At 45.9% G+C, this 24,037-nt stretch overlaps 2 protein-coding genes and 1 long non-coding RNA gene across 3 annotated transcripts in view; 1 reads left to right on the forward strand and 2 right to left on the reverse strand.

Annotated features, from left to right (window-relative positions):
- ADAM12 (ADAM metallopeptidase domain 12) overlaps positions 1–13,510 on the forward strand; it is a 337,607-nt gene extending 324,097 nt beyond the window's left edge. The window contains exons 22-23 of the mRNA XM_045068602.1: positions 6,360–6,490; positions 8,509–13,510. Coding sequence (XP_044924537.1) covers positions 6,360–6,490; positions 8,509–8,569 — 192 coding nt within the window. The 3' untranslated portion in view covers positions 8,570–13,510. The remainder of the gene's footprint in view (positions 1–6,359; positions 6,491–8,508) is intronic.
- LOC123388665 lies at positions 7,211–12,794 on the reverse strand. The gene is made up of 3 exons (XR_006603145.1): positions 12,660–12,794; positions 9,809–9,960; positions 7,211–8,143 (listed from the first exon to the last, which is right to left on the reverse strand). It is a non-coding gene; the product is annotated as an uncharacterized LOC123388665 (long non-coding RNA).
- A 3,115-nt stretch (positions 13,511–16,625) lies between the features above and the next one.
- Positions 16,626–24,037, reverse strand: part of FANK1 (fibronectin type III and ankyrin repeat domains 1) — a 102,896-nt gene continuing 95,484 nt past the window's right edge. The window contains exons 8-12 of the mRNA XM_045068872.1: positions 21,684–21,849; positions 17,820–17,963; positions 17,200–17,277; positions 16,980–17,024; positions 16,626–16,885 (exon numbers count right to left, since the gene is read on the reverse strand). Coding sequence (XP_044924807.1) covers positions 16,832–16,885; positions 16,980–17,024; positions 17,200–17,277; positions 17,820–17,963; positions 21,684–21,849 — 487 coding nt within the window. The 3' untranslated portion in view covers positions 16,626–16,831. The remainder of the gene's footprint in view (positions 16,886–16,979; positions 17,025–17,199; positions 17,278–17,819; positions 17,964–21,683; positions 21,850–24,037) is intronic.

Consider the following 24,037-nt stretch of genomic DNA (forward strand, 5'->3'; position numbering starts at 1 on the left):
CCATATTTAAATTGGATTTTTTGGGTGTTGAGATGTGCAAGTTCTTTGTATATTTGGATATTAACTCCTTATTGGAATTGTCATTTGCAAATATCTTCTCCCATTCAATAGGTTGCCTTTTCATTTTGTTCATTCCTTTGCTGTGCAAAGACTTCATTTGGGGCTGGTCCCAATAGTTGACTTGTTCCCTTTGCCTAAGAAGACATATCTAGAAAAATGTTGCTAAAGCCAATGTCAAAAGGATTACTGCCTATCGTCTCTTCTAGGAGTTTTATGATCTCAGGTCTCACATTTAAGTCTATAACCCATTTTGAGCTTATTTTTGTGTGTAGTGTAAGACAGTAGTCCAGTTTTCCCAGCACCATTTACTAAAGATACTCACTTCCCCATTGTATATTCTTGCCTCCTTGGTCATAGATTCACCAGATAAGCATGTGTCTATTTCTGGGCTCTCTGTTCTATTCCACTGGTCAATGTGTCCATTTTTGTACCAGTAAAATGCCGTTTTGATTATTATAGCTTGGTAGTATATCTTAAAATCTAGGCTCGTGATACCTCCAGCTTTGTACATCTTTCTCAAGTTTGCTTTGGCTAATGGGGCCTTCTGTGGCTCCATACAGATTTTAGTATTATCTCTTTTCATTTGTGAAAAATGCTGTTGGTATTTTGATAGGAATTACATTGAATATATATATTCCTTTGGGCAGTATGGACATCTTAATAACATTAATTCTTCCAATCCATGAGCATGGAGTATCTTCCCATTTGTTTGTGTTGTCTTCAATTTCTTTCATCCATGTTTTAGTATCACCTCCTTGGTTAGACATATTCTTAAGTATTTTATTCTTTTGGGGGCAATTATGTTTTATTTACCTTTTATTTCTAGAAATTTTCCTTATTGCAATATGCTGACTTGGATTTTATTTCCTTAAATACAGAAAATGTGTTCAAATAATTCCACAATATGAAATCTTTAGGTATATTACTCCTGAGGTCTCTTTCACAATTCCTTGCTTCTTTGTGTGCTTGGTAATTTTTTTACTGAGCTGCTCATTTTTCTGGAAAATTATCTAGAAAACCTTCTGGAAGTTGAGATCTAGGATGAAGGTTTGACCCTTCAGAGAAGATGTATTTGGCCTCTGCCTGGTGCCTGGAAGCAGTACCAGTCTGAGACCCCTTTCAATGACTTGATCTGATTGATCTACCAATGTGATGTGATCTCAGCTTCAGGTCCTTGAGGGCAGTTTATGGTTAGAGCTTTATTTTCCTCCATTGGTCTGCCTAGCACCAAGGGAACTCCCCTTACAGTCTCCTAGTATTTCTAGAACATTCTTACAAGAGTTATAGTTCTTTGTAGAGCCTGGATTTATTGGGGAGAGGTTAGGAAGGGAGAGAATAGTGTCTTATTAAACTTGGGCTGGTGCTGACCTTGGACTCCTGTATCCCTCACCATACAAGGGTATCAAAACCAAAACTTAGGTTTCCGTAATTTGCCAAATGACTTCTCAGCTTCAGTAGATACCCAGCTCTGCAGGCTGCTGCTTGCAGTGAGATGTGGACCTGATATATCTTGCTATCTTGCAGTTCTTTGTTGTTTCAAAAAAAATAGTGTGTGTGTGTGTGTGTGTGTGTGTGTGTGTGTGCCTCCAATAATTTTAGTGGTTTTAGAGAGAAAATAAGTCAAAATAACCAGCCTGCCATATAACCAGAAATGGGAGATTCATCCTCCAGCTGGTTAGGTCTGTACTGTCTCCATTACCATGCTTTGTAACGTTCTGTTCTGTAGCCATGAACACCAGAGTTTGGACTGATGCAGGTCTATACTGAAAGGATTCAACGCTCATGGATGATCTTTCTGCCACACATTCATTCCTTGTCTGGCTAGCTGATGACATTCTATGGTACCTCCTTCCATGAGAGCCCTGCAGAGGTACACTCCCTGACTCTTGCATGTTCAAAGACACTTGGCTGTTACTTTTGCTTCTCAGCCACAGTGTGTATATAAAATTAAGGGGTCACACGTTGTTTTCCCTGAACTCTTATACATGGGCTTCCTCCATCTGCCCTGAACAAATCAGAAGCTGGCACTTTTTTTCTGTCCTTCTAAGTGAAATGATTTGGTCTCTTTGCTGTCCGGTAACTTCTGTAGCTTGTATCTTACAATTGAGGAGTCAAATTCATTCTCCTGGGGAAATAGGAGTAATCCATGGATCTGACCCTCTCACTGTTAGGAAAGTTTTTACAAGATAATTGTGGGTATTTCTTCCATCTTCACTCAGATCCCTTAAGTGACACCACTTGTACATATGTTGTGTTGTCTTTGCTGTGGTCTTTGTTGTACTGTGGAAATTTTCATCTCCCTCAGCTGGGACCCTCACAGCCCTGTGTTTGGTGCTATTTTATTCCTTCGTTTTCATGGTTTTATTTGAGATTTGCTGCCTCTCTTTTTCATTTCTACAGACAGACATTTTTGCAGGATGGGTTCTTCATTTGCCTTCCTTTTCCTAGGGTATCCAATTCCTCCTTAGAGTTGGGCAGTTCTTCCTGGAAATCCAATCACAAGACAGCTGAGGGAAAGGCCAGGCCAGTGCTGAGGGCTCTGAGGGAAGAGTGGTCTGGCCTTCCCTGCTCCCAGCATGGATTGTGCGGGCCCTGGCCCTGCTCCAGGCCTACACAGATGACTGGGCCTGTCTACACTGTTGCTTATGTAGCCCAAACATATCATGGCATCTGCTTTCTCCTCATACCCACTTCAAGCAAGGTTTTTCCCCTCTCCAATGTCAGATTGGCAATGGCAGACATCTGCTGCATCCCAGGACCTTTCTTCATGCTGGCCTGTTGGATAATTCACCTCCTTTTTGGGGTTGTAAGTTTTCCTTAAAGATGGAGTATTGTTCCTTTATATGCATTTTCTACACTGTTTTCAGGTAGTCTCGGAAAGAAGGGTCAAGGTCACCTTACAGACCAGTGTAAGTGTGTTCTTTTAAGAGAGCCAATTTGTTGAGACTTTTGCTTTTTTTGAAGGAAGAATAAAAAGAAATTGCATTTCCCTGAGAACTGGTTGTCCTTGGCATATATTCCTCACAGAGCCAGAGAGAGGCTGAGTATGGATGGGAGGCTGACAGCATCCCCTGACCCTGTATGAGCTCATCAGTGATGTCTGCAGCATCACTGGCATTTTCCTGTGATAAAATCTCCTCTTCCTGTGGAGAGGTCTCGGATAAGCAGGATGCATTGGCCGTGGCTTACACAGAGGTAGATAACAGTTGGTGGGGGCCAAGGTAGAGGACTCTGTTTAGATTTAAAACTGTATTCCCAACCCTCTCAAAATTTTGAAATATGTAGCTGCCACTAAAACACGAGCAGAACATGGACAAATGGGGACAGTTCTACCTGATGGCATATCTTGATTTTCCTCCAATATCTGGAAGTTGTAAAGGGAGAAAAATGGGAGTCTGAATTCCTGATTTTAATGGGTCTACAGGAATATGTATTGAGTATGAACAATCTGGCCGGGAGTCCTTTCTCGACTCCATTTTGATGACACTTTGTGGCCAGGCTGGACTTTTCTTGGAAACCGAGGTTTGCAAAGGCAGCGAGAAAAGTGGTGCCTGACAGGGCATGTGGGAACCCTACCTCTTCCTGCAAGGTCCTGCCCTGTGCAGCTAGGGCTTCCTCGCACCTGTTTGTAGGCTCCCCGTCACCATGCCTGACATCTGAGAAGGGAGGATGCTTCCTCTTTCACTAACTCCGCTGCTCTGCTGGGCCCGTTCGGACCTGGCAGGAAGCAGACATCTCACCTAGGCAGCATTGGTGAGTGTGACCGATTCACAGTGGATCGGGGTCTTGCAGATCCCAGGGTTTGACGTCAGAACTTTCGATCAACATTTCCACTGTTTGGGCTTTGGTCACTATGGTGACCGTACAATTTATCCTTTAAACTAGAACATAGCTGAGAGAGGTGGTGATTAATAATTAAACAGTGCCATGAACATAAATTGCAAATGTCCCCAACAAACTAGAATGAATGGCCAAGCTAACTATCTCCTGAGTTTCTGTGATAAATCCTAATGTATTATGATACATTATAACAGGGGTCTCACTTTTTCTCCAGCACTGCAATAAAAACCTGACATTATCTTTATTACCAAGACCAGATACTTATTCATTCTTAGGAGCAAAACCAGTATCATTGAAGAATGAATCACTTAAACCTCAAAGCTTTTCAGTTTTATAGGTGCGTGCATTCATTTTTACATCACAGGCTAATCTCTTGCTCATAGTTTTCCGCCAACTTCTAGGACATGGAGTTTGATTTATTCCCATAGTTTATTACCCAAAGTTTGTTGTTAGGATTGCGGTACCTTCAGATGGTAAATTTGCTCCTAATAGCTGTGAGACAGCTTACCCATAACTCATTGGACACTGCGTACTGGGACCTGCGTGGAGAGCTTTCCAGTTAATGGTTCTGTCCTCACATCAACCTCCTGAGGAAGGTCCTGTTAGCAACCCCTCTCTATAACTTAGAGTCTAAGTAATCCCCATGTTTGCAGAGCCTGGCTGACTCTCTAAACAGCCCATGCTCGGTGTGCAGCCTCCTCGTAGGCATGTTAGACTGTCTTTCTGCCGACTTAAGGCATTTGCTCTATTTGGTTTCCTTTAATAAGAACTGGTATAGAAATGGCTCTTTGAAGTCTATCCCTTGGTCAGTGGCCCGTTGCTCGCTGTTTCAACTTGGCATACTTTCCATACAGCTGTGGTTTCCAGACTTGCTTCCTCCGCTCACAAAGATATGCTCAATGGTGATTATACACATTTGCATTCTTTCAACTGAGCCCCATTTGCAGAGGAAATGTAATTTTAGTGGGGTAAGTACTGTGAGAAATTCAAGTCAAGTGTTTCAAAATCCTCTTAAGTGGTCTTGGAAGTATGGAATAGTGAGCCTATGCCAGGGAAGTAGGTCATCTGCTTATGAGGACATCCTGTGTCCCTTGAGGTTCTAACACTGTTTCCTACAGACTTGCTGTGCATTTGCGAGTGCTTCTAGGCTCCAAAGACCAGAGAAGAAGGTATCTTGGCACCCGTGTTCTCCGTGGGCCAAGAGGAGAACACGGTCAACACTTAACTGACCTCAACCCCGGGTCCCCACCCCATATCCCTTCTTCTCAGGGTAGCCAGGGGAAGGGGCCCCTGAAAACAAGTGACTTGTGTTTTACTATATTGTTTGTTGCTTTTCTCATATTTCCATTAAGCATTTAAAAATTTGTGGCATGAGGGAATGCCAATGGTATTAATAATTATCTATGTTCTGGGGGCTTCCTAAGCTTTTTTTTTTTTTTTTTAAGATTTTATTTGAGAGAGAGAGAGCAGGGAGAGAGGCAGAGGGAGAGGGAGAAGCAGACTCCCCACCGAGCAGGGAGCCTGATGTGGGGCTCAATCCCAGGACCCCAGAATTGTGACCTGAGCCAAAGGCAGATGCTTCGCCGACTGACAGCCCCCTCCCCAAGGGGCCTGTCCCCCACCCCCACACATTTTATGTAGTCTGTGTAACAATGCTTTCAGATAGGTGCTTTTGTCCCCATTTTACAGAGGAAGAAATTGAGGTTTAGACATATTAAGTGACCAGCACAGTCCCAAAGCGTGGTCTTCAGAGTGTCACTCCCAAGTCCATGCTCTGCTCAACATGACCTTTCCATTAGCTTCCCTAGAGAGTGACGCCTGTCCCTCAAAACACGTTCTTGGGTTTTCCTCCCCGTTGTCATGTTCTGTGTGAGTTTGTGATTCTTTGAATTAAGTATTTTGGTAGAAGAATTTCAGTGCATTTCACTCAGCAATCTGGATTGTGATGGGGTAGAGAGACCCCACGGTGGTGCGGGGAAGATCATCACTTGTGTTAGCACATTCATTCGTGGCTGGATGAATTGTTACACGATTCTGGAAAATTAAGATTTTTACCAACCTCTCAGTTTTAGGTCTTTACAAATTGAAAGGAAGCTTGCAGGCACAGGAAAGCTCACCTCCTCCAGGTAGCATTGGCCCCAAACGCCAGTGTGCACTGTCGCCCAAGGCCTGGGACCAGGGTGACCTCTGGAGTCCCTCCTTTGTAACTAGGCGAGGCTATTGAAACATCTTTTAGATATTAGAAGAAATGTTGGTGAGAAGATTAACAAAGGTAACAACTTGTATGGTGAGAGGACACGTTCAGCAAGTTTACTCCAGACGTGAAACCTGTGTAGCCCGGCCCCTGACCCCAGTCTCCGCTTCCGGCCATGTTGCAGGGGACTTGGTGACCCCTGAGGTGAGGGCCTGGTTACAGCTCACAGAGACAGGTGATCGCACCATCTTGTGGTTTGTTGCAGGGAACTCGAAAGCCAAACCCTCCTCAGAAGCCTCTGCCTGCAGATCCTTTGAACAGGACCAGCCGGCTCGCCAGTGCCTCAGCCAGGGCCCCAGGACAGCAGGAGGCTGGGCTCCGCCTGGTGCCCCTCAGGTCGGTGTAACAGCCTCTCCCTTTCTCCCCAGAACCATGTGCGGCAGCCACACTGACCCGTGCTTTCCCAGCCCCATCAGGACAGGGGCCGATAGTCTAAGGCCGGGCTTCCTGTCCCCCAATACCCGGGCACAGTGTAAGAGGGTTGCCCAAGCTGACAGGAACATTAGCATGAGGCACTCACAAGCCTGTAATCCCCAGGATCACCCAGTGGCTCTTGGTAAGCGCCCCAGTGTCCCTAAGAGAAACCAAGTTCAAGTAGCACTAGATCATGAGCTTGGGAAACCTGTGGCTCTTGAGGTGAGCCAGGCCCTGTCCCCCTACATGGTGAAGACAAACAGCTCCCAAGTGGTGTGATCCCGTGAAGGCGGATCGTACCCCCAAAACCACTGGAAACCTTCATAAACTCGGCCCCATCCCTGGGGTCCCCAGAAAGGAGGTGATTTTGGGGGGGGTGGTCACAGCTGAGCGAGAGAGGCGAGGTGAGGGGTCAGCTCCTGCACACCTGGGGCGACGGGGAGCTTCTCCATCCAGCTAACAAAAGATTCCACTTTCACGACTGTCGCCCAGCCACGGTCATCGCTTACCCTGTCCCAGAGGACAAGGGACCCAGGGAGGTTCAGCACCGGGCCTGGCCCACACTGGTTTTCGAAAGCTATCCCGTTTCCAGGAATTGTGCCAGCGAGGTGTCAAACTGAGCCACTATTATATAAACTCCTAATGCGTTTATATGAAAGTTACATGAAAAACGTAAAAGACTCAAAACTCCTTTTTTTTTTAACCTTTTACTATTACCTATGTTCTGGAGGTTACAAGCAGTTATTTCTGGTATAGTGCAAAGGCCAGGGAAGGGGGCCAGTGGGCAGCCCCTCCCTGCTCACACAGCCAGAGGAGTTATACCCTGGAAACAGACAGAGGCTTCATGTTGGCCGCCCGTCCCTCCCCGCCACGGGTAGGGTTACACCCGCAGCCAAAACACCCTTCTGACACGCATACCCCCTTGGCAGGAAGCTTGCTGTAGGAGCTCCAAGGAACCAAAGGTAGGGTGTTGGCCAGGCCCTGGGCTCAATAATTCAGCATCTCCAATGCGGAAAACACGTTCGTGATGTCATTACAGCTTTTGGGAAAAATGTTCAGCCTGTGAGAGCACAAGCAGCCTCATAAATCCCAGAGATAATGCCGGTCAAGGGGGCAGAGCTGTGGTTTCAGTCCCGACTGTGGAAATACAGAAAGATTGCAGAGCATGCTAATGATTTCTCTGTGGTTCGTATGCCAGTCTTAAAGTTACTTTTCTAGTTCAAAAGAAAAAGCACCACTTTATGCGGACGCGATTAGGGGAAAGCTCTCTTTTTAAATGCCACCAAGCCGTGGCCTGTCGTCCCCTATGCCGGCCACTGGCACCGGCACAAGCTGGTGTTGGTCTTGCCCTTGAAGAAGAAGAACTCGTTTCCGAGGGCTCCCACATGCCCAGCTCTGCTCCCCAGACGTGCACGCGCTCACCAGGTCATGGCAGGCGCACTTTGGAGAAATGACACACCATCAGTGTAGACCGCACGCAGGATGGGGACCACTCCGGGTCCCAGATGCCTAGTAGCTCAGGGGCTGTTCCCATGGAGACATCTGTACTGATACGTATGGCCACGATGGAGAGTTCTGTGAAATGCATCACAAAAATTGGTCTCACTTAGGTTTTGCTTTTTCTCATGTGGCTCCTAGAGAAGATTCCATGACCTCCATGGCTCCCAGTTTTTCTAGGGAGGGGCTTGGTTCTGGAGTCACCTTGCGAGGAGGAGGTGGCACTCCGGTGAGGGCTCCTCCAGGGGCCTGCAGGCATAAGCCGGCAGCAGCCTCCCCCGGAGCCCCGCAAGCCTGCCACCCGCCAGGGCCATCCCAAGCCCTCAGCATGGGGAGTGGGGTCTGGTTCCCAAGGCTCCGCAGAGGGCAGAAGAGCCCCTGGACCTGCAAGCTGCTTTCGGGGGGCTCCGCCTACAATCTCATTTTCTTTTCTCTTGCCACAGACCCGCTCCCAAGCACCCCCACCAAGTGCCCAGGCCCCCCCACACCACCTACACGAAGTGAGAAGCAAGTTGACACCTTTTTTTGACAGCGAAGACAGAAGTTTGCACTATCGTTCGACTCCAGTTGGAGTTCGTTTTTTTGTACCAACTTACAGAATTTTTTAAAAAATGTTTAAAACACCCGTTTTCTCCAAACTCGAGCTACTGCCGTCGGTGCTGTGCTGTGCTATGGTGCTCTGTACACTTGCTCAGGAACTTGTAAATTATTAATTTATGCCCGATGCTGGCTCCAGTGCAGTGCGCTGTGGGAGGCATTTTTTTTTTTTTAACCATCACTGAGTTTTCCACGGAAAGAAGCCTTGTGCGCTTTCAGTAGTTCAGTGAACTTGAAATCTCATGCTACATGAGATTCTGGACAGGAGGTTGTCTTTTTGATCGAGGCTTTATTGGCAGAATGGTTCTCCAACAATCTCTCCATGGCTGTGGTCATGGCACAGACCCAGCTCAGGAGCCCCCAGGCAGAACCTTGAGTGATTCTCTGGAACCCCTGATGATCTCAGCCCAGGGCCAGGGGCTTCACGTCCAGGCTGGGGCTGGGCTTTCAGGGAGCCCCTGGGCCTCAGCCCACCAGCAGCCACACCTTGAAGGTCCAGGATAGAAGGGGAGGCCCTGGCTTCTGGCCAGGAGGGTCTGGAGAGAACCTGAGCCAGGGCACAGACTGGAACACAAGGCCAGGCAGAAACTTGACCTTGAGCTCGCAGGCCTTGAGCACATTTGGAGAGCAAAGACCATTGCTTTATAGAAACACTGCCCTTCCCACGGTGCTGTGGCCTCAGCACCTTGCTTAGATGGGGCAGGGGGGTATTTGTGCAAGTGGGCTACACCCAGGCACTGCAAGCCTCCACCCGCCCCCCCCCCCCGGTACTGCTTGGAGCTAAGCAAATTACCACCTTATCTTTTCAACTGTAATACAATGATTCTGTGTTCGGACAGATAGATGAGGCTTTCCATGGGACCATAACTATTTTCAGATGTGAACCAGTAACCAGATCTAGTGAATCAACGTTGTAGATAAAAATCTCTTCTTGCAAAATTCAGCTTATTAAAAATTAGGCAGACTCCCTATGCCCACAGAAACTACAACCAAACAGAAGGCCGTGGGGCCGGCTGTGTCTACCATCCATTTAAGTGACTTGTCAGTTATTTCGGGGACATTCTGTGTTCCCAGCCTGGCTGCGGGACTCTCTCAAAGATGTTTTCAGCATGTCTGAATTCTTTTTTTTTAACGCTCGCAACCTACCTGTTGAGCATCACAGAATGTGATAAGGAAATCGATTCTTAATCCTAAATATTCATGAAATGTGGTCTTGGGCAGCGGCTCCTTCAACCTTTCGCTCTTCAAATGTCTGACTGGGGAGACGTTTTCACAACGAGATCCTGAAGTTGCCTGTACTAATGGCACGAAAATTACAAAAATCCTCAGACAAGGTAAAAATGCCATTACACCTCTGTGTTGTAGTCGGGTCATATGTGACTCCTTTTCACACTCGAAAGCAGTTGGCCACAGTTCTGTAATTCAGTCTGAGTGCTTTATGATAAAGACTTCGGGGGGGGGGGTCATTTCAGCAGTTTGCCTGGGCCTTGAAGCACAGAGACCAGGAACAGACCAAGAATCAGCTTGCCTTCCGGAAAACAAGACGGCATTTAACTCACCCCTTGTTCCCCACTGTATCTCGGCAACATAGTACTCATGGATCACGGATAGACTAAACAAATCCGTGCCACAAACACACAAAAGGGAGCCCAGATCTGATACATTCCAACCCCTATAGAGTATGTCTGTGTATCATACAATTATTATTTTCTTAAAAAGGCAAAGCCATGTTAGAAAGTATTACTGCTGATGAACATCTACAGAATTACTGTAATTGATAGTACATTGGTAACTGTATCAAGGCCAAAACACATGCTGTTGAAAAGTTTACAGAAATTTCATGGTGCGTTATGTGGGTACTATCTTTACAGATGCCCAGATTCTTAGATCTGTCATTCTGCCCCTCCTCCTATTATCAGGAAGAGGATGTGAATTTTGTCTTTTTTGTCTGTCCTTAGCTAGAATTCCTATGTTTCCATTTCAGACAACTGGGAATAGATTGGTATTTAAAAAAAGGTTAACGCTGTGATCTTCTGATGACACGAATCATCAGTGGTCATTTAGGGGCAGCAGCTGATGAGACAGCCCTCTCTCTGCAGCCCAAATTGCGTTTATAGAGCCATACAAGTTATTATTGAGTACGAACATGTTTAAACCTAACATCCCTTGACAAATATAGATATTAAAGGAACAATACTTCCAAGATACAGAATCTATCAACTGAAGCATTTTAGCATACGTTCCATTTTAATATAATTAAAAGAACCACAGGGATTTTTTTTTGAGGGGGGAGGGGGGAAGCAGTGGGGAGGTGTACCTCTCCCTTTTTATATGCCTTATAGATGATCAAAACAAAAAAAATCAATGCTTTTATTTCCATGGCAGTCTATTTTTAATATTTTAAATGTTTCATAGGCATGAATGAGGGTTGATTAGAGTTTATAAGGCCATCACTGAGAAATTTAACGTGCCTAGACCCAAAGCAGGCTCTGAGGGTTGTCACTTTCCTTCCCCTGTCTTGTTATCATTGTAGCTTACATGACCCCACTTACCGGGAAGTATAGGGCTAATCTTCCAGGCATTCTCTTTAAAAGTTTATCTCCTGAATTTTTTGGTAACAGTTTGTTTCCCTGACACATGGAATCAGATGTGTAGCAACCAAGAGAAACAATGCATAACATTTTCCATTGTCCGAATATGCATACAGAGGTTACACTTCCCAGTGTGAATTTTCCAGCTTACACATGTGGGATGACATCACAGAAACCACAAAAGCAACAAATTAAACTACATGAGCATAAATACTCCTGACTGGTCTCAGAGGGGACATTTTTATGCCTTCTTAACTTTATTATGAATTCTCAGGCTGAAACCACAGGCCATTGTTCTCTGGCAAATCAGTACAATGCCATCACTGCATGCCCTCAAAGAAAAACAGCAAAAACTCTGACCCGTGTCAAGCTGTGATCTCCCCGGTGCTGCAGAGAGCCTGGCGCTGGGCGGGCTGGAATGCCCCAGCGCCTTCCTCCCGTCTCAGCTGATGTTTACTAAGCATTCTGAGCCAATGCGACCCTAATAACTCAAAGGGCAAGATGCCTGGGCAGCTGGACTGGATCTTTCTCACGCAAGCTGACCCCTGGGCGGGCTTTCCTCGTGAGGCTGATTCCATTGAAAACTTCTGCAAGGGAGGGCTCCCTTCAGTGTTCTGGAAGCAGCAGGCCCAGGGCAGACACACTCTGGAGCCCTCTCCTCCCTGCTGTCAGTAGGACCCCGGGTAGCCACAAGTGACCCAGATAAACAGGGTACCAGCCCTCTCCAGGAGTCTCCCGGTGCCGTGCTGACCCCTAGGTCTGACTCCATACACTATGGCTGACTGGTGGGCGACACTGCAGCTGCCATCTTGTCCCTCCCCACCACCCCAGAGGCTGCCCCAGGCTGCTACAGTCACCCGTCCCCCCACCACGACTCAGGAACAGGCCCGTATACACCTCGGGACACAGCAGAGGCTAATACATCTATTTGCCTCTTATCACCGAGAGCCCAGCCGCTTTTCCACAGCAAACCCAGTGCCGATGTCCCTCATGTGACAAGTCTCTGCCTTCAGGGCTACTGTAGGTCAACCCAAGTGGGTGTGGCTGTGGCGGTGTGTCGCTACCCTCCCCCCAGCCCAGCCGCTGGATGCCCAAAGCCCACTCTTCTCCAGAGGGGCAGCTTGGAGGAAGCCCACCAGCGGTGCCCCAGCTTCGAATCCAGCATCATCCCTCGCACAGGCACATCCCCCACCCTAGAAGATCAGTTTACCCGCGATGGCACAATTTACCCACGATGGCACAGTTCCTTTGACTCACTCTACAGTTCCTGTTCACATCTAGTCCCTTAAAACCTTTTTGGAAACTCCGATAGTGATACCAGTGACACACTAAGAAAGATCAGTGAGCCCCAGGCTAAGATCCATTTCTGTGCCGTGAGGATGCTTCTAGAAGCCATTTGTATTTACCTGCATGCGGATGGAAACCCCCCCTCTGCTCCTGGGACAGCAGTGGCTGCTGACAAGTCCGGTCCTGAGAGCCTGTTTCATAGGAGAAAAACTAGGAGACAAAACACTGCATATGAAATTGTTACAACATTCAATAACGGGTAGTGATAGCCCAGAGATTTACCACACAGTGAAAGGGATTCTCAGTGGGATTCTGCTCTTCCAGGTTGAATATTCTGGAACCCATCCTGATTTTCTGTATCATCTGCAAAAGACATGTCTTACACTCCCCCCGGGAGTCTCCTTCCAGAAAATAATATATTCAGTCCTCAATTTAAGTGCAGTTTAAATCCAGACAAAATGATAAATAGCTTGTGATCTTTTTAAGTTTCACAAAGAAGTAGAATGACATGTATATCCGTGGTCTATAAGCAAACACTGATAGAAAAACGAAAAGTATCAAATTGGAAAGACGGAAAATCCTCTAAGAGTCCAAGGCAGGACGAGGAAGCTAATGGGTCTATTTTGCCTTCTATCAGGTCGAATTGGGAGGTTGTGGGGAAGACCCATGGTTTGAGCGTGTGCGGCAACTGTTAAGTAAAATATCTTGAACACTTGGCTGCAAGCCACTTAGCACAGTACACTTATAGCTACGAAACCGGTTCCTTACGTTCATCGTGCTTTGTCCATTTATAAAGCTTTCATTTGCTAAGTTGTTTTTTTTTTTTTTTTACACATTCCTTTTACGTTACAGTCTGTTGCTTTTGTACACATTTCTCATATTGGGGTTCTACGGGTAACCACCTGTTTCCGTAGAGAAAGCCATTGTTAAGAATATTATATCCAATAAATGGTATCCAGATAAACATAAAGATGTGTCTTGTTCATTACTGACAATGTCACAAAAATGGGGAAAGGGAAACCCCTTCTCTGTATTTTCCCCCATTTACAGAGGCAAAAGATGATCTGGAACAGTCCGTAAGAAACTAAAAAGAGTGGTCAGGGGGCAGGTGCTACCAGTCAGACGACAGTACAAGAAAGAAGACGCCTTTTCAGATATGCAAGAGTGGGGGTCAAGGGTTGGGGAGGGAGACTGGAGACGTCTTGAATAATGTAAATGTATAACCTATCCAAATCAGTCTTTTTTGAAAACTCACCTTATTTACAAAAAAGAGAAATTCAAAAAAGCAAGCATGTAGGGGTAGAAACATGGATATCAGTTTTCTCCAGAATGAAAATCTGAGTGTAGTGGATATTCACAGATTTTTTTAAAAGCAGAACCCAACTTCATAAGGAACTACAGAAAATACAAAGAAAAATAGATATATAGAATGGTAACAAAAGGTCTTTGTTCTTAACACCTTATACCCATGTCAAAACAAGTAGGCAAAAAATAGTACCTAGAAGACCCCAGTTAAGAGCATACTATATGCCAGCTAAATAAACATAATAAAGAAAATTAACATAATCAAAATGGATCCAATGGAGATACTTCAAACATATAGAATGTGCCTTCATTCAAAGTGCCTCTAAAAAGTTCTGTATACACAGAACTATCTATAAAACTACATATAAAGCCATGAAGTAAAACTCCAGTTCCAAACGGTACAACAGACCATGGGTTGCATCTTTGGGAAAATTAAAACACGAGTCAAATCACTGATCTCACTAAGGAAAGAGGAGGGAACGCACACACACAAAGCATCTGAACATAGAGACTCCAGTGCGGCCCCGTAACCCAGGGAGATGTCTCAGGACTCTAAGAATGGTTCAGTACTTTAAAATCTACTCATTCAAGTCACCACATCGACAGGTTTTCAGGAAATATGTCATATTAGGATTACCAGAGACACTGAAAAGACATTTGAGAAGATTCAGCACCCATTCCTGAGTTTTTAAATAAGCTGGAAACCACAGGACTCAAGAGATGCGAATGTCATTTGTGGAAAATTAAACTCACAAACCTATCACAAGACCTCATCAGCACTCACGGTTGGCTACCTTGACTACAACTGCAAACCACTCTTAAATTCCAGCGGCTTGTGGGGCACCTGGGTGGCTCAGTGGGTTGAAAAATCTGCCTTCAGTTCAGGTCATGATCTCAGGGTCCTGGGATCGAGGCCCGCATCGGGCTCTCTGCTCAGCAGGGAGCCTGCTTCCCCTCCTCTCTCTGCCTTTCTGCCTACTTGTGATCTCTGTCAAATAAATAAATAAAAATCCTTTTAAAAAAAAAAATTTCAGTGGCTTACCCCACAAGAGGATTGTTTCTCCTGAGTCACCCATCTGCGGGTGACCTCTGGCATTTCCGCGGGGCCCTAGGCTGAGGGAGCGCCTCCACTGAGTCACGGCTGGTCTTGTGACAGAAGGAAGAGACACGTGGGGATTCTTAAAGCTTCTGCTCAGAGGGGCAGGAGCCATTTCCATTACCATTTCGTTGACCAAAGTCACCCACTGTATGGCCAAGGCTCCCATCAGGAGGACGGGACGACACCGCCTGGATTTTGTGGACGAGCAGGGACATGCACTCCTGCCACCGATGGGGCTCGCGGATGGGATCCACAACAGACCGAGACATGAAATGAAGGTCCACATCGATCCTGGGGGCGGGGGAGGACTATGGGAAGTAATGACTATGCTCTGATTTTGAGAGAGATTTTAAAAATTTAATCTAGCAAATGTAGAGGAATAAGCTTAAGAATGTTTGGATCGACCGGGAAATCAAAGAAGAAACTTACAAACAATTCATGGAAACCGAGAGTGAAGACACTTCAGTCCAAAACCTACGGGATACAGCAAAGGCGGTCCTAAGGGGGAAATACAGCCGTCCAAGCCTCTCTCAAAAAAATTGAAAAAATCCAGAATACACCAGCTGTCTTTACACTTTAAAGAACTGGAAAATCAACAACAAAGTAAGCCAACCCCACACGCAAGAAGGGAAATAATCAAGATTAGAGCAGAAATAAAGGAATCTGTATTTGTACAAAAGGTAAAACCTATATGAAATGTGTAAAGAGAAGACAATCTATGACCCACAGATCCAATTCCAGACCTGGACATTCTAGAAACTGTATGGAATAAAGCTAAGAATTGCCAATATCAATAAAATCTCCTGCACTTTGTGCCCATCCCCCCCCCCCAGAGCTTTGGAGCTTTAATTACCTTTTAATCGGGCTTTTCTGGCAGAGAAAATTCCACTCTGGTGCGGACCTTTGTGGCCAGTCTTCTCCTGGGGCCGAGTTAACCCACTTGTCTCTGGAGACACAAGAGGCATATGGTCTGCTGGCTCACTTGGCTCACGGTCACGTGTGTCTGCGAGTTCAAGCTCCCGCACACGTGTGTCTAAGTTCCCAACCGGCAGCCCTCGCTGCGGTTAAGGCCTGCTTGCCTTCCAGCTGCGTGCCCAGTGTCAAAACCCCTTCTGCTCTGCAGCCTAACTTAATATACTTCTCTTTGGCACAGTCGTCAGCATGCCAGCAGGCCAGGTCTTCCTTTGTCATACAGATATGCAAACACATGCTCAGTTAGGTCTGTTCTAGAAAGACTGACCCTCCACCAGACTCCTCTAACAGAGCAGAATCAGAGTCTTGAAATACTTTTGTTTGTTTTGTTTTGTTTTTTTACTTTGATGTGAGGCCAACAGCTGAGGAGAAACCTTTTCACGGGGCCTCCTGGGCTTCCAGGAACGTCCCTCCAGAAGGGACCACCGGCCTGACCACCGGCCTGACCACCGGCCTGACCACACGGCCCGGAAGGCCTGAAGTCGCGAGCCGAGGTTGTAATTGAAAACACATGAGGGGAAGAATTCCCACAAGGTCCTGGACCGGCTTGGAGGACAGCTCAGGGGGCAGGAGCGGGAAGTGGGGGACCCGTGTCTGTGCAGCTCTAATACATAAATATTTGGCTTCGTGTCTAACTGCAAAAGGCACGAGGGCAAGAAAACATCCCCACGCGGCAGACGCCCAATGACGACACCACAGGCACACGTGCTTAGGTTAAAAAAAAAAAAAAAAAAGATGTATTTCAAAGTGGGAACAGTTGTACGTTACAAAAGTCACTGAATCTTCAATTAAATAAATAAGCAAATGTATGGCCCCCAAAGATGCGGAATTTAGTCTCTAGCTCAATGGCTGCGTTTTGACTGTGTTTCGCTTGGGCTTTCGAAATCAGTAGCGCCGCCCAGGTCAGCAGACGGACTACTTCTTGGCCATTTGGGTTCTTTTCCTTTCTTCTAATAAGGAGACCACGTTCTGGATAAACAAAAACAGGTGAACGTCATCCCCGGTTCGAGGTTCTTTAAAGTACCACAAAGTTAGCCTCGAGAATCAGAAAGAACATCCCAACCTGTCTGTCAAAAACTCTGGCCATTTCTAGGACACCTTTGCCGAACTGAAAGGGAAAACAAAAATTATATATATATATATAAAAATATACAATTACATACAATTAATACAATTATATACAATTATATGCAATACAATATTCTCTCTATATATATATACATATATATATTTTTTTCTTTCTTCTGCGGGGAAAGGCTTTAGATAAAGATTGAGTTCCTTACCTCATTTTTCACACTTGCATCTGCCCCTTTGCTGAGAAGTAACTGAACTAACTCCTCATGATTATTTAACACGGCCACCTAAAAAACCAATGACAGTGGGGTGTGAGCGAGTCTGCGCTTCCCACAGAGGAGGAGGCTGGCGGCCTGGGTGGACCCCAAGCATGGCAGGCCCGGGGAAACCAGCCAGAGGCTTTCCCAAGAAGGCAGAGCCAGCTAAGGCCGCCGTGACTTCACATGACAGATGCGTGCTCTCACTCTGCTGCTACGTTGAGTGCAAGGAAGCTGGAGCCCAGTCTGCCTTCCCCCGCACTGCAAGGACAGGAGAAATGCTAGCCCAGACCAGCACAAGAAAGCAGCATGTTCTTTGTTGGAACAGGTCAGTTTAGGCTGCTACAATGGCCCAGGAGACTGGGGCCAGTAATCCTTAAAGAAATAGATGTAAAAAGAACAAAAATATTGCAGTGACATTATCATGCCTTTATTAACAGGCCAGTGGGGAATATACAGAGAGCAAAAACCCAGGGCTCGTACAGAGCTGAATTCACAAGAATCGCCTAATTCTAGAAGCAGCTCTGACCTTAATCCCACAAAGCCAGGCTATGTTCTGGAGAGAGGCGTACCATGAGCGGGGTCTTTCCGTCTTTATCTCTCATGTTCACATCCGCTCCAGCTTCAATCAGCACAGATGCAACGCTCTGGTTTCCCGAGACCGCAGAAACTCTCATGAGGGGGGTCCATCCTGAGCCCGTGTCCACAGCATCTACCTTTATGCCAGAGAAGAGCTGCTCTCAGTCCAGGGTCTTTTTCCTTAAAAATACCCATCAGAAACTTATAAAGGAACGTTTCCTTGCCCAAATGCCCCTGAGCTGGATAGCCCATAAGGGGTGAGACTTGGGAAGGCTCAAGGGAACAGAGCTAACTCACGTTCACGTGCGGTGAGAAGCGGTGTTAGAACTTTATAGGGGCTGAGAGGCCCAGGACATCCGCCGGCAACTTCATCACCTACATTTTGTTCAAGGGGTTGAAAGATGGGAGCTCCTGGCGGCTCAGTGGGTTAAGCAGCTCAGGTCATGACCTCGGGGTCCTGCGATTAAGCCCCGCCTCCAGCTCCCTGCTCAGCCCCCCTCCCCACCGCTGTTGTGGGTGCGCTGTCTCTCAAATAAATAAAGTCTTTTTTTTTTTTTTAAGATTTTATTTATTTATTTGACAGAGAGAAATCACAAGTAGACGGAAAGGCAGGCAGAGAGAGAGAGAGGGAAGCAGGCTCCCCGCTGAGCAGAGAACCCGATGCGGGACTCGATCCCAGGACCCTGAGATCATGACCTGAGCCGAAGGCAGCGGCTTAACCCACTGAGCCACCCAGGCGCCCCAATAAAGTCTTTTTTTAAAGATCTTATTTTCTCGACTATCTTTCATCACCTTTTTTTTTTTTTAATTTATTTTGTTTCCTTATTAGTGTCTCTGTAAGCAGCTTTAACTCCTTTCTGGAACGAGACAGTAACATATACACACACCCTTACACTTATCAACATGGATTAACTTTAAGCAGGAGAACTACAGGTGGAATCAACACTAAGCATCCAGATTTACGACATAAATTCCAATCTGAGAGTTGGCCAACCTAGTACCTTCTCCAAACTCAATCGGACTAGTAATAAGATGGCCACTTCCCAGTAATCCAGGGACTGGGAGCTCTCGAGGTCACGTAAAAGCCGTATTCTAGAACAAGACTATGTGAGCGTTGCCTCCGCCCATTCCAGGGAAGACCTCACCGATCCCTGAAGAATGATACCGAAGGCGATAGGTGTGTGTGCGCGTGCACACACACACTCGCCCCTAATTCTGTTACAGGAGTATTACTCGAACATGTCAGTAAAACACCAGAATGCGGGAACAAACTAGGGACTGCCACAAAGTCCCTGGGACGGGTCAGGTTATTTGTACAGAGGAGATTATCCCCCTGAACATCATGAGGATTTACAGTTCTTTCTCATGCAAATAACAACTAAGCTCAGAGCAGCAGACTCCATTGTGTTTAAATAATAAAATCATCACCTTGTTTTATGGGGTGCTTTATGCGGACCGTAAACTTTCACGCTCATTTTCTCTTTTGGGTCTGAGGATTAAATGGGGTAGGTGCTTTGATTGCTGGTCTACCGGTGATGAAACCAAATCTCCGAGAAGTCAAACACCTTTCCTAAGGTCACGTGGCTCATTAAACGTAGAGACGGTTCCCCATGCCAGTCAGTCACTGTCAGTAGGAAATCGTGATACTCTCGAATGGTGGCCACAGTGCCCTGCTTGGCTCCCAGACCCTTCCTACCATCTCCCAAACACGGGGCGGCCCCTCTGCCGAGAACACGGAGGCACTCCTGTTGATATCCATGGTCTGCCACCAACCGACCTCACAGAAATCTTTAGTGGTAACGTTCCTGTAGCTCCAGAGCTACAGGAAAAGATAAAATTTACCCACAAATAACGCAAGCTGGTGCAGCTACTCTGGAAAACAGCATGGAGGTTCCTCAAAAAGTTGGAAATAGAGCTACCCTATGACCCAGCAATCGCACTACTGGATATTTACCCCAAAGATACAAATGTAGTGATTGGAAGGGGCACGTGCACCCGAATGTTTATAGCAGCAATGTCCACAATAGCCAAACTATGGAAAAAAACTTAGATGTCCATCAACAGATGAATGGAAAAAGAAAATGTGGTCTATACACAATGGAATACTATGCAGCCATCAAAAGAAATGAAATCTTGCCCTTTGCAATGATGTGGATAGAACTAGAGGGTATTATGCTGAGTGAAATAAGTCAATCAGAGAAAGACAATTATCATATGGTTTCCTTGATACGAAGAATTTGAGAGGCAGGGTGGGGGGCCGTGGGGGGAAGGAGGGAAAAATGAAATGAGATGGGACTGGGGAGAGAGAGAAACGGTAAGAGACTCTTAATCTTGGGAAACAAGCGGAGGGTTGCTGGGAGGAAGGGAACTAGGAGGGATGGGTGGCGGGGTGACGGACATTGGGGAGGGTATGCGCTATGGGGAGTGCTGTGAATTGTGTAAGACTGGTGATTCACTGACCTGTACCCCTGAAACAAATAATACATGATACCTTAATTTAAAAAAGAAAAAAGAATTTACCTACAAACAAACATGCTCGTATCTGAAGCCCAGAAAGTTTGTTTTCAAAATTACAGAATTTAAATACTCATGGCAGAGACCTGCCCTTCATTCAGCAAAGGTCAAAATTCATTTTAACTACAGACTTCTACTGAGACCAAAGCATGAGCCGAGTTCATCATAAAGCAAACAAGACAACCACGGCTCTTATCACCACCCAGGGCAGGTGCGGCCCTGCCCCACCACTGAGGCCCACGTGCTAATCCTTCCCACTTCTCGAGCATGTTTCTAAAAGAGAGAAAAAAAAATGTGATAAAAGGGAATTATCTTAGCTACTGAGGTTTTTCCTTCAAAGGGCCCCTTTCTTCAGCCCTTTGCAGACAGCAGTGGCAACCAGGGAGTCCCCACAATTGCAAAAGGCAAGGCTTTCCTTTAGTCACACTTCAGAGACAAGCCAGAACAAATCTGCTAACATCTTCCAGGAGACATGACTCCTCTCAATTTGAGTTTATTTTCCAGGTCATCAGTTTAATTTCTCCATACTCTGCACCATCTGGCAACCTCAATTAGGAGAGCATTTTGTTTACTATTCCTTATTTCCATGCCTTGAAATTTTTATTTAACTTCTTTCAAGCCTTGAACTTAAGTTCTCCAAAGTTATCAGCCGCTACCATAATTGAGCTAATTCTGTTGACTCATCTTCAAACAGCTACAGAAGCCCAACAACACCAGTTCTATTCACTAAGTCCAACCTGCACTGTCTGATAACACGAGACCAGAAGGGTTACCCACATGCCTGCTTCAAGGTAAAGGCACAAGCAGCTGAAATGCTCTGTTTGTGATATGGTCAGTTTGCTCTTGGGAAGGGTTTTGTAGTGGTTAATCTTTAAAGCAAACCACGAATAAAAACAGTCTCATTCTAAGAGCAGTAAAAAGCCCTATGGCTGTAAGAGTTCTCCACATCTCCTGTCTCCAGGACCTGAGCTAGCAACTGGTGCATGGCCGGTGCTCAGTAAATCTTTGTGGACAGATTGAATGAAGAGATAACGAACGAATGGACACCGGCATAAATAAGCAGAAGCATCATCAGATCCAGCCCTGGATTCAGCAGTTTCTTTTTGTCCTATTAAGACAAACCTTCATGACAATGTGAAGCCTCAGCTATCATATCGGTTCTATAAAGACCATTTTTCCCGGGTTTCAGGAACCTTCTTACTGGTAAGTCAGAGGGCTTTCTGCAGCATTTCTAAGTTCAGAGAATCAAAGGCATCCACATAGGGCTCTGCTTCTACTAAACCCCATGGATCAAAACCGCAAGGTCTTCATGACACGTGTAGTTGAGAAGGAAGATCCCGTACCTCACAGCCATCTTTTATCATCCAGTCGATGACATTGCAGTGGCCTCCGTCCGCAGCCCAGTGCAGAGCCGTGCAGCCCCCGAGGTCTCTGGTCTCCCAGGATGCGCCGTGTCTTCGGAGATATTTCACAACATCTAGGTGCCCCGCGTAGCACGCGAGCATCAGACTGCAACACACGGAGGGGGCGGCAACAGCTCTAAGTACAGTCACCACACTCCGGTCCCCGTTTTACCCTGCCTGGTTTAGACTAAGCAATCCTAATGGGAGTGGAAAAGCCATGAAAATTCTTCATATGAAATGTCGTGTCCGTCCACAGATGGACAGATTAACATAATGTGGCATCCCATACGATGGAATATTCTTTGGCCATAAAAAGGAGAAAGCAGCACTGATGTTATGCCACTACATAAATGAACCTAAAAACATCACGCTAGGGGCACCTGGGTGGCTCAGTGGGTTACGCCTCTGCCTCCGGCCCAGGTCATGATCCCAGAGTCCTGGGATTGAGCCCCGCGTCGGGCTCTCTGCTCAGCAGGGAGCCTGCTTCCCTTCCTCTCTCTCTGCCTGCCTCTCTGCCTGTTTGTGATCTCTCTCTGTCAAATAAATAAATAAAATCTTAAAAAAAAAAAAATCACACTAAGCAAAGGAAGCTGGACACAAAAGGCTACACGTTGTAGGATTGTTTACGTGAAATGCCCAGAGCAGGCAAATCCTGGGGACGAACTGACAGGGTAGCTGTTTCCAGGGACCGGGAGAGAGGAAACTGGGAGTGCCTGCCGGTGAGCACAGGGCTTCTTTCTGGCTGAAGACAATGCTCTGGAATTCGACCAGCAACAGCGGCACAGCGTCGTTAATATGTTCCTTAAGGACCAAATTTTAAAGGAGTGTGTGAATTACATCTCAATTGTAAAAAGGAATCACTGTAAATTGAGTAAAATATTGGATTTTAAAATATCCATGAGTCTGTGAAGATATTCAAAAAAGGCAGAGGGGAGAAAAAATACTCATTTGACATTATAGATGGGTATTAAGCCAATTCCATACTCTAAATATTTGTATTTAAATAAAAACATTTACTCTGCCTTTATAGAAGAAAATATAGTCCATCGTCGAGTGATGAGGGAAAGCCCTCTTCTCCGAAGCCTGCCAGCCAGTCGATATGGACGACATTGTGGAATTAGAAAATCACACTTTGGCAATTCCAATTAAATAACGGATCTGGGTAAGGCCCATCAGTGGGTGCTAAAATCGTTGGGTAAAAGTTAACAGAGAACAGGATATTCACACCATGATTACCCCATAGGTTATTTGCTAATTTCAGCAGGAAACTGTATCTTTACAAGGAGAGATTAGCGACCACACCCCACACTGAAATACTGAAGAATTTTGAGGAATCGGATGCCTATTCACCTTGAAATGGGCAAGGAAGGAGAAAAAGGCGAATAAAACATGTAGAAAGAGAAGCAAAAAAGGCAAAATGTTGACAACAGCCAAACCTAAGCGGTGAGTACATAGAAATTTACTTTACTCTTCTTTCGACTTTTCTAAATGTTTGAACTTTTCAAAACACAGAGTTGGGGTGGGGTGGCGGTGGGGGGCAGTGCCGAAGGAAGTCTTCCCAACAGGGAAATCCTACAAAGTCTCTGAGTGATAAACAGGACGTCCAGCTCTGAGGCTCAGCCCTGAGTGCGGCTGGAGTGGAAGCGGAGGCCCGCATCTCTGGATCTGCATCTCTGGACCCACTCTCTGGATCCTTACGAGGCCCGCAGGTCTCAGAGGCTCCCAGAAAAGAGCAAACGCGGCCCTTTGCTGGCCAGGCTTTGTGGTGCTTTCTTCCCATGCAGACTGCCAAATGCTTAGTGCAAACGTGAGGCTCCCGTTAGATGCGTTGCTTTCCAGGGCCCTTAAGTCCATTTACAATTGCATCGACTGCAACAATAAGGGTCCCTTTTACTCACTCTACCAACGCTACTATCCTCTTTTAATTCACAATAGGACAGTAAGTTTTTACTTTATTACTGGCACTTTTGCATATTAACTTTTTAATTTATTCTGCTATGAATTGTCTTCGTGTAAACTGCTCGTTTCTACTGTGTACCCCCACATTAAATACACCAGTCATTTGTCTATAATATATTTGCAAATCTCTTCCCAGGCTACCCTTTACTTTGTAATTAATTTTTAAAAACGTGTCATGTACTTTTAGTCTTCTCTTTAGTGATTTATTTCAGTGATTCTGCCTTCCTTGTTAGAAGACCAGACACATGCTGTAGTTTCTCTGGTTCTGTCTTTTCTATTTAATTCTTAATTCATCCGGAATTTATTTTTTTTTTAATTTTATTTATTTATTTGAC

The sequence above is a fragment of the Mustela putorius genome, unplaced genomic scaffold, assembly GCF_011764305.1.
Source record: "Mustela putorius furo isolate JIRA1106 unplaced genomic scaffold, ASM1176430v1.1 tig00003909_pilon_pilon_pilon, whole genome shotgun sequence".
NCBI lineage: Eukaryota > Metazoa > Chordata > Mammalia > Carnivora > Mustelidae > Mustela > Mustela putorius.